At 48.2% G+C, this 12,476-nt stretch overlaps 1 protein-coding gene across 1 annotated transcript in view; it reads right to left on the bottom strand.

Annotated features, from left to right (window-relative positions):
• The window catches only part of LOC130492917 (E3 ubiquitin-protein ligase UHRF2-like), a 113,617-nt gene that overhangs the window by 84,326 nt on the left and 16,815 nt on the right, over positions 1-12,476 (bottom strand). Inside the window, exon 2 of the mRNA XM_056866690.1 lies at positions 244-486. Coding sequence (XP_056722668.1) covers positions 244-486 — 243 coding nt within the window. The remainder of the gene's footprint in view (positions 1-243; positions 487-12,476) is intronic.

Genomic DNA, 12,476 nt, shown 5'->3' with positions numbered 1-12,476 from the left:
GAGAGAAGAGCTGACCACTTACTGGTTTCACCTAACCAGTTAAACTTGCAAATAAAGCCTAAAGCCTCTACAGTATATTTTCTCTATGGCCCAGAGCTTTTACTTTAGACATTCACTCAAAGTATAAATCTCATTTTTTTGTAAAGAAGAGTCACCTTCCTCACATTGGTCACATGAATAAACTGTACCTGAGCAGTGATAAGCCTGCACACACAGTCCAAGATTAAAAGAAAATACATTTACCTTATATCGTCCAATGCCAGGATCAATAAGAAATGAGCGGGCTGATGTAGAAGGCTCATTGGATGATCCACTGTTTGTTCTTTGCTTGACTTTGTTCTTACAGTTGGCAACTGCACAGGGAACAGCCTTTCTATCTTTATTAGTTAATGGAGTAGTAAGAGCATCAGACTCTGAACGTATCAAAAGCTGAACTATATCATTCAGTCCAACATTATAATCAAATAATGTATGTCCATCTTCAAGCTGTCAAAAAATAAAAATAAAAGTTACTTCAAAAATCGTTGTCTTACAAACCGAAAGAAGTGCATCACTATACCACTGCATTCCACTAAAAAAAAAAATTCCACACAAAAGTGGAAAAGAAACATGAGCACAAGAAAAACAGTTACTACTGCTATTCTGGAAGCACATGTGAAAGAATTAATGCAGTGCTATAAATAACAGATAGGTTCTATAGCAGCTCTTATGTTACTTGTACAAGAGTTTGAGTACATCATTACACAAGCAGAAATATATGTCTTTGGATTTAGTTCCACTTTTCTTGCACAATGTTCTAGATCAGGGGTCCCCAACATGGCACGTATGGGTACCATGGTACCTGCCAACACCTTTTTTGGCACACGCCAAGTGTTTTTAGAAAGTGGGTGTGGCCAGGTGGGGCTACTGCCCAGCAGGGCTTCTGATTAGCTGTTCAGATTAAAATAACACTGTTTCACCACAAGCTGCCACCATAGTGTTTGTTTTATTCTCTCTCCCATTTTTTCCAGAGCATTTTAAAAAATTCTTCTTCTTGTCCTGTGCATCTGGGTTTCTTGTGTGTATGTCTCTCTATCTCCTGCAGTGGCCTTTTTGTGGTTGATTCCACCTCCCACAGTGGCCATTTTGTGGTTGCACCCACTACGTATCATAGCTCCCAAGGTGCCTTGAGGCTCAAAAAGGTTGGGGACCCCTGTTCTAGTGTGAGGTGTAAAACAATCCTTTCATTAACATAAGATGCCTTGTGCTCAAGAGTACAATTTACCTTTGGATACAAAGGTAAATTAATCTATATAGAAAAATGTAACTAAGCAAACCATACCATTTACATCACACTAGCTTCAAATCACAACTACAAATTTATTCATTTGATTTTAAAATACCAAGTTGATTTGTTGTTTTCTACAAAAAAGTCAAAACCTTTTTGGTGTAAAAAATCCTGGGGTTAATCCAACTACACAAGGACTTTGTGGAGTGGGACTTCCCTGATGAGGAAGGGTGGCACGTGAAGCAGCTGGGCAGCCGTGCCCACAGCCTCTAGCTGCCACAGCGGCACCCCCCACTGCCTGCTATCTGGGGCAACTGCCCCCGTTGCCCCCCTAGATCCGCCCCTGACTCAACCTTCCATCCTTCCAAGGTCAGTAAAATGAGTACCCACCTTGCTGGAGGTGTAGACAACTGGGGAAAGCAATGGCAAACCACCCCGTAAACATAGTCTGACTAGTAAAATGTTATGATGTGATGTCACTCAATGGGACAGAAATGACCTGGTGTTTGCCTTTACCGTTTACACTACAGGAGAGCCAGCATGGCGTAGTGGTTAAGAGCGGCAGACTCTAATCTGGAGAACCAAGTTCGATTCTCCATTCCTCCATATGAAGCCTGCTGGGTGACCTTGGGTCATACACAGTTCTCTCAGAACTCTCTCAGCCCACACGGGGGCAGGCACTGGCAAACAACCTCCAAACATCTCTTGCCTTGAAATCCTTACAGGGTCATCATAAATCAGCTGTGACTTGATGGCGAGCATGTGGACACGCACATACAGACTCCAGCAATAATGCTGTAATCCCATGCACACTACTAAAGAAGAAATCCCATTGAACTCACTGAGACTTGCTTCGGATTAAGCAAGGATAAGCAGGGTCAGCCCTGGTTAGTATTTGGATGGGAGACCACCAAGGAATACCAGGGTTGCTGTGCAGAGGAAGGCACTGGCAAACCACCTCTGTTAAGTCTCTTGCCATGAAAACCCCAAAAGGGGTCGTCATAAGTCAGCTGCGACTTGACGGCACTTTACACACACAAGAGTATTCAACCTAGACCGGGGGGGGGGGGGCAGGACAGTATAACTTACAGGGGCCAATATATTTAACAAATACAGGTTGGTCCCTCTAAATTACACTATTTCAATATGTCACATATCAACAGGATATACATCTTGTTCAAGGGCAACTGTTCATTGAGTCCAAAGTACAGATTACACTGCTTCTATCTGAATAACATTTTATTACAAAATTTGTTTTCAATTTTTATTTCTCCTGCCTCTCAGATGGCCAAAGTAAGATACATATACCAAGGTTTCTTAGGGTGCATCAGTTCTCAATGCATACTCCCGTGCTCTCTCACTCCCATCCCCCTCCTTTAGTATTGGGTGTTTTTACCATTTTGTTTGTAGAAAACTAACTATGCTTTTATAAACAAAACTTACACCCTTACAATGACGTCAATGGGCTTTGAAGGGTGCCACTCTGCTGAGGATGTCACTTTAAGGCATTCAGGGATTAATCCTAAGGAGGTCTTTTTTATTCAACTGGGGCTAACTCCCAGGAAAGGAGGATTGCACTGAACATTTTTATTGTAAACTACTTTGAGTAATGAGGAAAAGAGGGTCAAAGATTCAATAAATAAATAACTTAGCACCATTTTTACTGTTAACTGGTGCATTTTATGTTAAGCAATAAAATGCACTTAGGCTTGATAAGAAAGTAAATACTATATATATTTCATGTTTTCCCCAAATTCCCATTTTTCTACCCTGAATTTTTTCTCCCAAGGCTTCAAAACTTCCAGAAATTTTATCTCTCTAGTCATGAACAAAATACCTCATTGGATGGGAGCTTCCCAATTCCTCTTTCTTACTGCAAAATCAACCTTACCTTCTTTGGGCAAGGAAGGCACAGCAGAGCAAGCTTTGTGTTGGTGCAAGAACGATTATTGTCCTACATGTCTCATACCATTCTACCCATGAGACCCTTGTAACCACAGATTTGGCTTTTCAGGGGTCTTATAAACCTGCTAAGGGAAAGGGAAAGAACCACTCTCACAAGCACCTTCTGCTCATGGTTATAGGATCCAGCCCTCTATAAATCAGTCTCTATAACACATCTGATTACAGCAGAATTGATGTATAAACCGACTAAATGAACACAGAGGTCTATTATGATCTAGAACATTTTAATGTTTTTAAAGTTTTTACCACTGAGGTTCATGGCAAAAAAACAAATATTTGTACATTGCTATGAATTCGGTTCTTCTCCCCTTCACTGCAAAACCCATTAAAACCAACAATAAAAATCCGACTACCACATGATCGGTTAATGATCTAAAATCTATTTTTTAAGATCCTAACAACAGTTAGGATTAACAGCGCATTCCTGAGGTTTGGGGCTAAAAGTGCTTAGGAGGCCCGCAGGGCCTTCTGCTGGCACAAAAGACACTTATGCCGGCGCAAGAGGCCTGGACGCAGGCGTAAATAGAGTTAGGCCGGTGATGGCAGGGGAAGGCAGGGGAGTGCTGCAGCAAGGGCCGCGCCAGCGCCAGAGAGGCACAGAAGCGGCTGCAGGGATGTTCCCAGGGGCGTTCCGCTGACTAGGAGGCCTCCTAAGGCCCTTTCATGCTAGGAACACTCACTTTTGCCACTGAAAAGTTACACCAGGTATTTACCTGGCATAGCCCATTGAACTCCATGCAAGTGCTCCAGACCCTCGTCTCTGCGCTGCCTGAAAGGACCCCAAATCTCGGCTTGGCACCTCTGGAACCCAACTAGGAGGCCGACTAATGGGGCCATCCCAGGAAGTGGCAGCAGCCCACTGGGGGAGGGCCCTCGAAGGCAGAAATTTCCCTCATAAGCTGTACTTCGAAGCCGGCGCTCACTTGATAGGTAAGCCTCGCATGGGCCGGCATGCTACCAGTCAGTGCCAGGGGGTCGGGACTTTGTGATTTCCCCCCTCCAGCTCCCAACTCTCAGGGGACTTTGCACATTTACCCCTCCAACTCCCAGCTCTTGGGGGACTTTGTGCATTCTCGCCTCCAGTTCCCACTGTCAGTGGACTCTGCCTGGGCCACCCCTCAAAACAGAGGGTCGGCTGGCTCTCGGGCTGGACTCTCCCCAGCGGACTTTGACTGTGGGCAGGCAAGCTCACCAGCCTGGCAGGAGCCTGCCGCCTCCACCCTCTCCACTGGAACAGTAGAAGTGCACACCTGCCCTCGCTCTAGCAAGAGCCTCCACTAAATCCCTCGGGTAGGCCGCCTCTGACCCCTTTCTTTGCTTTTTTCCAGATGCGGAGCCTAACCTGGCCAGGACAGGGGCTTGCCGCCGTCTCACTGCCTCTCTGCCCGTCCATAACAACAGCCGCCCTCGGGGTGTTCTGCCACCACTCATGCAGTGGTGGCCGTCAGGCCTCTTCAGCCTCCACAGACAGCCTGAAGATGACCCAGCCGCCTTCAGAGACCAGCTAAGGCCCAGGAGCACCAACATGCCACAGCTGGCAGACCCCTGGCCAGCCCACATGCCAGCCAGGGGTCTGCCAGCCATTCTCCCTGACACTTCTTTCGTTTCAGATATCTCTGAGGACCGGTGTGCCGTGTGACCCCCCACCACCACCACCGTCAAAGAGCTTGATGTCTTGGGGAGGCACCCACAGAATCAAGACTCCCGACTGCACCCATCACTGGATGGCAGCTGTGTGTGGAGCCTGTTACTGCGTGCTTCTGCGCCCTGCTCCCGGCTCAGAGTGGATGCCCCCACCAAGCCAGGCTCACTCCGCCACACATCCATAACCCATGCTGCCCCCAAGCCGTCACGATGCTGCCCAGGAGTCGACAGGAGCCTATCTGCGAGGGGCAGCTCCCGCGGCCTACATTCTCAGTGGCAACTTCTCCCCCCCAAAAAAAACACACACACACCAGGGCACTGGCCACAACCTTTGTGCTCAGACCTCCCGCCGCGCCCATGCCCTCTCACCTCCCGATCACCATGGCATATTGTAATAAAGATTTCACTTTTACACAGGGAGCCTGCTTCTTCCCCTGGGAAGGGAACGGATGGGTTTTCTACAAGTGGCCTGGACGAGGGAGGGCTCAGAGCCAACCCTCGGGCAGGGGGCACCCTGATCCCCCTCTGGACTCAGGCGGCATCTCTTGGGGCTGCAGGGGAGCTCTGAGTATGGCCTGGGTGGGGGTGCTTCTTATGGGATCGCAGGGTGGATAGCAGGGCCGAGGAAGGTCGCCAATGAGACCCTGGTGCTGTGCTCATCAACCCCCACAAAGCCCAGCCGCCAGGAGCCACCCCTTCATTTGCATGCCAGTTTAGCTGGCTCTCTGGGCGGCCAACATGGCGGGGGGCCCTTCCAGGCCCAAGGGAAGGAGACCTGGGGTGCCACTCCCGTCCTCTCTCCCAGGCCCAGCCGATGTGAAGCGCCTCTCCCCTCCTGAACGCTTGTCAACCTGCAGCCACGAGCAGTAGCGTGGCTGCGGCAAGTGCTGCCACGGCTGCTCCCTGCTCCTCTGCCACTGGACAGCGCTGTGCCCGGGGAGGACTCCCACTGCCTTGTCAAACACATTGAAGCACCTGGCCTCTCTCCAAGCAGGGTGTGCCATCTTGGCCCAGCAGGCCACAGGTGTTGGCCATGACATTAACGGCAGCCTTTGCTGGATCTCTCATCAATACAGCATCCCACTCTCACCTGTTGATGCTTAGGGGAGGTCATGGGCCTGGCAAACTCACAGGTGAAAGAAGACAATGGTTGAGGCGGGTACTCAGCCCCGCCATTCCCCAAAAGGGTCTGTGGTCATTTGGGAACCCTGCCCCTCTGAAGCAGCCCCTCAGCCAGGACAACAGGCCAGCACTGGTAGACAGCGGCCAGGATGAGGTGGCAGGCGGAAGGTCAGAGAGCGGTGGTGGTGGAGAAGGAGCAGCGGGTGACAGGAGGGGCCAATGGGCCGTGGTGGATGGTGAGGGAGGGCCCCCCATCCTCGTTGGAGAGGGGTCTGACCCACAGCCTCTGGGAGGTCACCACTGGCTCACCAGTGGCCGCAGAGGGTGAGGTGGCTATGGTGAGTTCTTCTGTTGCCCGTGTCAGCACCACACGGCAGCCACCTCGTCAGGTGGAGGCCAGTGGAGAAGGGGCTGCACAGGCAGAGAAGCAGATGAGGGAGGGGGCTTAGTGATATGTTCATCTTCGTAGGGTGAAGACTCGCATGGCCTTGGGTCTCATGCAACTCGCCCAGGGCAGCCACATCCCCAAAGTCTCCAGCGCCATGGCTTTTTCTTTTGCCAGACCATCCGGTGTTCAGTGCCCCAACTGACAACGAGTCATCCTTGCCCAGATCCCGCACCACCTGGTCAGTCCAGGAAAACGAGCCCCTGGGCTGTGGGGAGGAGGACGACAACTGGGAAGGTGGGGCCGGGGCCTGAGTGGGGGTGGAGGCCTCTGCTGGGCCTCTCAGCCCCCCTGGCCATCTTCGCAACCTATGTGTTGGCTGGTCTTGCAGGAGTGGCAAGTGCTTGCCGCAGCGAGATGACGGGACAACCAGGCCATTCCCCATCCGCCACATCGGGACACACAGCATCTGGTCCTGTGCCTCCCTAGGATGGCAGTCTCATTGTCCTGTCTCTTTGAGAACTTTGTAATCTGGTCTAGGAGTATCTCATCCAAGTCCTCTATCTGATTTGGTGGTCAATAGCAGACCCCCACCATATCATTATTATTATTTCTTACTCCTTTTATTTTTACCCAAACTCAACTGAACTTCCATTCTCAGATAAATGTATTTCTTCACGTATACACATCTTTGACATATAATGCTATTCCTCCTTCTTTCCTTATCCCATTTAAACAAGTTGTACTACTCAATCTTAATATTCCAATCGTAAGTGGTATCCCACCAAGTTTCAGTAATGCCTATTAGGTCAAAATCCCCTTCCTGTATTATGGCTTTGAGTTCTTCCTGCTTGTTTCCCATACTCTATGCATTAGTGTACAGACATCGGAATCCATGATTTATGTGCCCCGAGGTTTTCATTTCTGTACTTACCCACGAGTTTATGTTTACTCACATGCATGCCACTCCCCCCAAATCTGTATTGTTCTCATCTCCAGTTATTGTCAACATACTAGGCTTTACGTTTTTGTCTCGCTTCCCCATAGGATTTAGTTTAAAGCTCTCCTTATCAGGTTGGCAAGGCTCTCACCAAACACATTTTTCCCTACCATCGTGAGGTGCAAACCATCTCCTGATAGAAGAGCTTCATCTCGAAAGAGTAAGCCATGGTCCTTTCTTGACGACACCATCTACGCATCCAGTCATTATATTGTCGAAGGCTTTCACGGTCAGAGTTCATTGGTTCTTGTAGGTTATCCGGGCTGTGTAACCGTGGTCTTGGTATTTTCTTTCCTGATGTTTCGCCAGCAGCTGTGGCCGGCATCTTCAGAGGAGTAACACTGAAGGACAGTGTCTCTCAGTGTCAAATGTGTAGGAAGAGTAATATATAGTCAGAAAGGGGTTGGGTTTGAGCTGAATCATTGTCCTGCAAAAACATTGTCAGCACAACTTTAACAGTAAAGAAGAGAGTTTAAGAATGAATAAGGCTTGGCTTCCTGTCTTGAAAACCTCCAGACTAACCAAGACCACAGTCCACAATAGCCATGCAGATTAGCTTTGGATTTCACACATTAACAGATCACTTCAGGATACAATGGTTCCATATCAGCATACCACACCCTCATTAGCACATTAGCTTGATACTTACAGGACAATGGTTAGCACATTACCTTTGTTACTTTTTGCAGGACAATGATTCAGCTCAAACCCAACCCCTTTTTGACTATATAGTACTCTTCCTACACACTTGACACTGAGAGACACTGTCCTTCAGTGTTACTCCTCTGAAGATGCCGGCCACAGCTGCTGGCGAAACGTCAGGAAAGAAAATACCAAGACCACGGTTACACAGCCCAGATAACCTACGAGAACCAATCCAGTCATTACTTTGTAGCATTCTTCTTTCCCTTCGTAAGCCACGACCTTCGACAGGACGAACTGACGAAAATACAACCTGTGCTCTCAGGTCCTTCATGTTCTTACCCAGAGCCGCATAGTCTCTTTTAATACGTTCTGGGCTGCGTAGGGCAATATCATTTGTTCCCACATGAATGAGCAAGAAAGGGTAATAATCTGTGGGCTTGATCAGTCTTCCTACCCTTTCTGTCACATCCTGGAGGCGTGCACCTGGTAGACAGTATACCTCTCGAGATGACAAGTCTGGTCAGCACACTTTAGACTCTACCCCTCTCAGTAGGGAATCCCCAATTACCAGAACAGCTTGAGGGAGGGAAGGCAGCATGGTATAGCTCAGTCTCGCTGAGTCTCATCAGATCTCAGAAGCTAAGCAGAGTTAGTACTTGGGAGACCTCCAAGGAAAACTCTGCAGAGGAAGGCAATGGCAAACCTCCTCTGCTTCACACTTTCCTTGAAAGCCCCTTGCTGGGGTCGCCAAAAATCAGCTGCGACTTGATGGCACTATACACACAAATAGCTGGGGTGGTGGTGGCAGGAGAGACACAAATTAAGTACAAAGCATGTTTCTCAAACCAGCATTCCAAGCTAATCTCCCTCCCACACTCTTACTTAGCATGATAGGCAGACGTTTTGACTTGATTCTCCACTGTACATAGGATGAAGTGTCAGCATGCTCCAGACCATCCAGAATTAAGGGCTTTACATAGATGTACATACTGAGCTGCCTGCCTTCCCTTCCAGTTTCTTTTTTCCATGTCCTTCTGAGCTGGGTACAGCAGGAGTCAGGGGCATGCTTGTCCCTTAATTAGCAAGAACATTCCCAGAGGGCTACTGCTTTGGAGGCCACTTGGGCACAGTAAGAACAATGGAAATAACTCTTTTATAGAACACATGGTCTAATTCTACAAATTCCCACACTTTTCTAGGAAGAGGTAGGTGCAAGAAGCACTTATTCAATTAAGCAAAACCTTGTACAGACCAAGACAGTGAAATTTGCTTTTAGTACTAATCAAGCCTCAATTCTGTTTCTCCTGCTCCCTCCACCCAAAGCAAATCCCAGCACTGGCTTGCTTTTCTTTTCCTTAGCTCAGTGGTCGGCAAACCGCGGCTCGCGGGCTGCATGAGGCTCTTTGGCCCCTTGAGTGCAGCTCTGGAAACCCAAACGTTTCTGAGGAGGAAGAGGCGCATGCCCCCCCACACCAAAAGTTGACCACAAAACCTCTCCTCACCGCCCCATTTCGGGTTTATTCCCCCCCCCCACGAGAGGAGCAGTGTGTGAGGTAAAGCGCTCTCCTCCTCCTCCCTTTCCCACCCCTCAAAGTGCGGCCGGGTTTTGAACGCGGCGCTCGAGGGCCGGCGGCACCAAGGCGGGCGGCAGCAGCCAATCAGCGGGCGGGATTTTTCACGCTGGTTTTGGCTGGCGGAGAAGGCCGAGGCATTGAGGAGGGGCGGACGACAGGATGGCCGGGGAGGGAAGGAAGGAAGGAGCCCAGGCAGCAGCGAGGAGGAGGTCGGGGGAGGCCACGGGCCGGGGGGAAGCCATGTTTGATTCATTCTCCGCCAGCTCCGGTGGGGAGGATGCTTTTATTTATTTATTTATGCTGCTTTCTGGTCCTGCAAAATTGGGGGGGAGCCCCCGTTTTCCTGCAAAAAAAGGGGTGCAGGAAGAAACGCGGCCCGGCATCATCTCATGTGCACACCGTGCCCGTGAAGGGGGGGGGAGAGGCAGCCGGCCCTCATCCTCACCTTAGGACTCGACCCCGGCGGTTGGTTCTCATAATAGGAAGGCAAACCCCCCCCCCTTCTGCCTCCCTCTGGGCTAAAACGTTGCAGCCGTTCACAAGGACCAAAAATGCTACTTTAATTCCTTTTAAATCCTTTTTTTTAAAATGTATTTATAAAGCATCGCTTTACATGCGTGATGAATCCCCGCCTTTCCTAAATGCGTGCAACAGGGGGAGTCGGAGCAGAGGGATGGATTTCAAAACTTGGCTTCTGGATCTCGGCCATTTATGCATGGGAGGTTTTGCCTGGGATTTGTACTCTCTTCATGCACATTTTCCCCATCCAGATTCTCAAAACTCTGCATGGGGGGTTATTGGCCATTTATGAATGGGAGGTTTTGCCTTGGATTTGCCACTCAAGATGCACATTTTCCCCATAGAGATTCTCAAAACTCAACAATAAGCCCCCCTGCAGAGTTTTGAGAATGCAGATGGGGAAAATGTACACCTAGAGAGCAGCAAATCCAAGACAAAACCTCTCGTGCATGAATGGTTGTTAAAAGGCGCTGAGGAAAGGGGGGGGATGAATTATCCAAGCCAGCGTGTGTGGGTATGTATGCGTGCCCACTTGAAAATACCCATTAAACCTTCTGTAGGAGGCGCTTAAACAGTGTACCTACCTATATAGTTTAAGAAATTTGGCTCTCAAAAGAAATCTCAATCATTGTACTGTTGATATTTGGCTCTGTTGACCAATGAGTTCGCCGACCACTGCCTTAGCTGAAGATCTTCACCCCCCCGCCCCCCGCAGAGTGAAAGAGACCAACTCTGCACAGAAGGAATATGCAAGTCTAAGACTAGTTTTCCAGATTGGACACAAAATATACACAGTGGCTGATTGTGGCCTCACTGTACAAAAATAGTGACTAGATGACTTTTTAATGTAGGGAATATTTATTTAGAATCTCCCCTTAGCTATTCTGGAGGGTAGGTACAAAAGGATTCTTCTTCAGGATTGTGAATGTTTATGTAAAGAGGGGCATGCTGAATCTTTAGAACATGTTGTTTTTGACTGTAAAATCTACAAACATATTCGGGAGGCTTTGATTGTTCCTATAATGAAGGGCTTGCCAGAGAAGAATATGTTTTATCTTTATACTATGTTATTAGACAGGGATCAGGAGTTTACTTTTAAGGTAGCAAAATTTGGCTAGCTGGTCTTAAAGATCAGGAAATCATGGGCTACACTGGTACAGAAAGGATCATAAGCAGTTATTATATCTTCCTTTACCCATTTTAATTAAAAAAATATTTTATCTTATATTTTAGTGGTGATGAATGATTATCATATGGAGTCTGATTGATGATATGATATTTATACTTATAACCTATGTTATACTTTTAATTCTATGTATATAACAACATTCTTGTCTAGGACCGTAATAAATATCTACTTACTTACTATTTATTTAGAAGAAGTTTATGCTTCCTCTCCAGGAACCTGCCCAAGGCAGCTTTCAAATTAAAAACAAAAACAAAATGTTAAAAGTTATCAACTAAACTCCAGCATCAAAAACTCAGTGCAGTATTTAAAGAGACCATAAATATAGGCCATAAATACAGCTTAAAATAAGTTTCTAGACTAAAATAGTTACTGTGCATTCCTGAGCCTGGGGGCCAATTCTCCTTAGGAGGAGGCGTGACCTGCCACCAGCGTGTGTCTTGTGCCGTGATTAGAAGCACTTACGCTGGCAGCGAGGGCAGTTCTGTCGGTGCCTGAGTACCATGGAGCTGTGAGCCACTCCTCCGCCGGAGCAGCTTCCCTGTGGCGCAGATCACGGCGGAGACTTGTGGCGCCGGCATGGGGGGCGTACCCGGGGCGGGGAGAGGAGCCGCCGGTAGGTGGCTTCCTGTCCCCTTTCACCCTGTAATGCCAGCGCTGAGAACAGCGTTGCTGCGCCTGCTTTTTAGCGTGCGCAGCCTTGCTGTTCTCTATGGGGCGAAAAGGCCCCATTTAACAAAAAAAAGCCATGAAAAGGCTTATTTTGTTTCTCGGCATAGGTGGAACGGTTTTAGGAGGCGACTTGACTGCGCCTTCTCCCCGCCGTTCCCCTACGCCAATTCTCAGGAATGCACAGTTATTAAAAGATCAACCTTCTTGATTAAAAACCTGGGCAAATAAAAAGGTGCCTAAAAGAAAGCAACACAGGCACCAGGTAAGCCCCCAATCTAAACACATTCTGAGAAAGTACTACTTCTTTTCAAGATAGTTGCAGCATCCTGAACACATTGTTTGCTCATTCTCTGCTGCTTCTTCTGCCATGTTGCAAAAGCGTTCCCTGGTGGTTACCGCACTAACCAAATAAACCATCTATAGAAACGTTTTATCGTTGTCTCACCGCACCCCAGACCTAACATTTTGTTTATTTTACAATATTTTTTGCTGTGAAG

The sequence above is a fragment of the Euleptes europaea genome, unplaced genomic scaffold (genome assembly GCF_029931775.1).
Source record: "Euleptes europaea isolate rEulEur1 unplaced genomic scaffold, rEulEur1.hap1 H_2, whole genome shotgun sequence".
In the NCBI taxonomy this organism is placed as follows: Eukaryota; Metazoa; Chordata; class Lepidosauria; order Squamata; family Sphaerodactylidae; genus Euleptes; species Euleptes europaea.
This window is presented reverse-complemented; position numbering and strand designations above follow the sequence as displayed.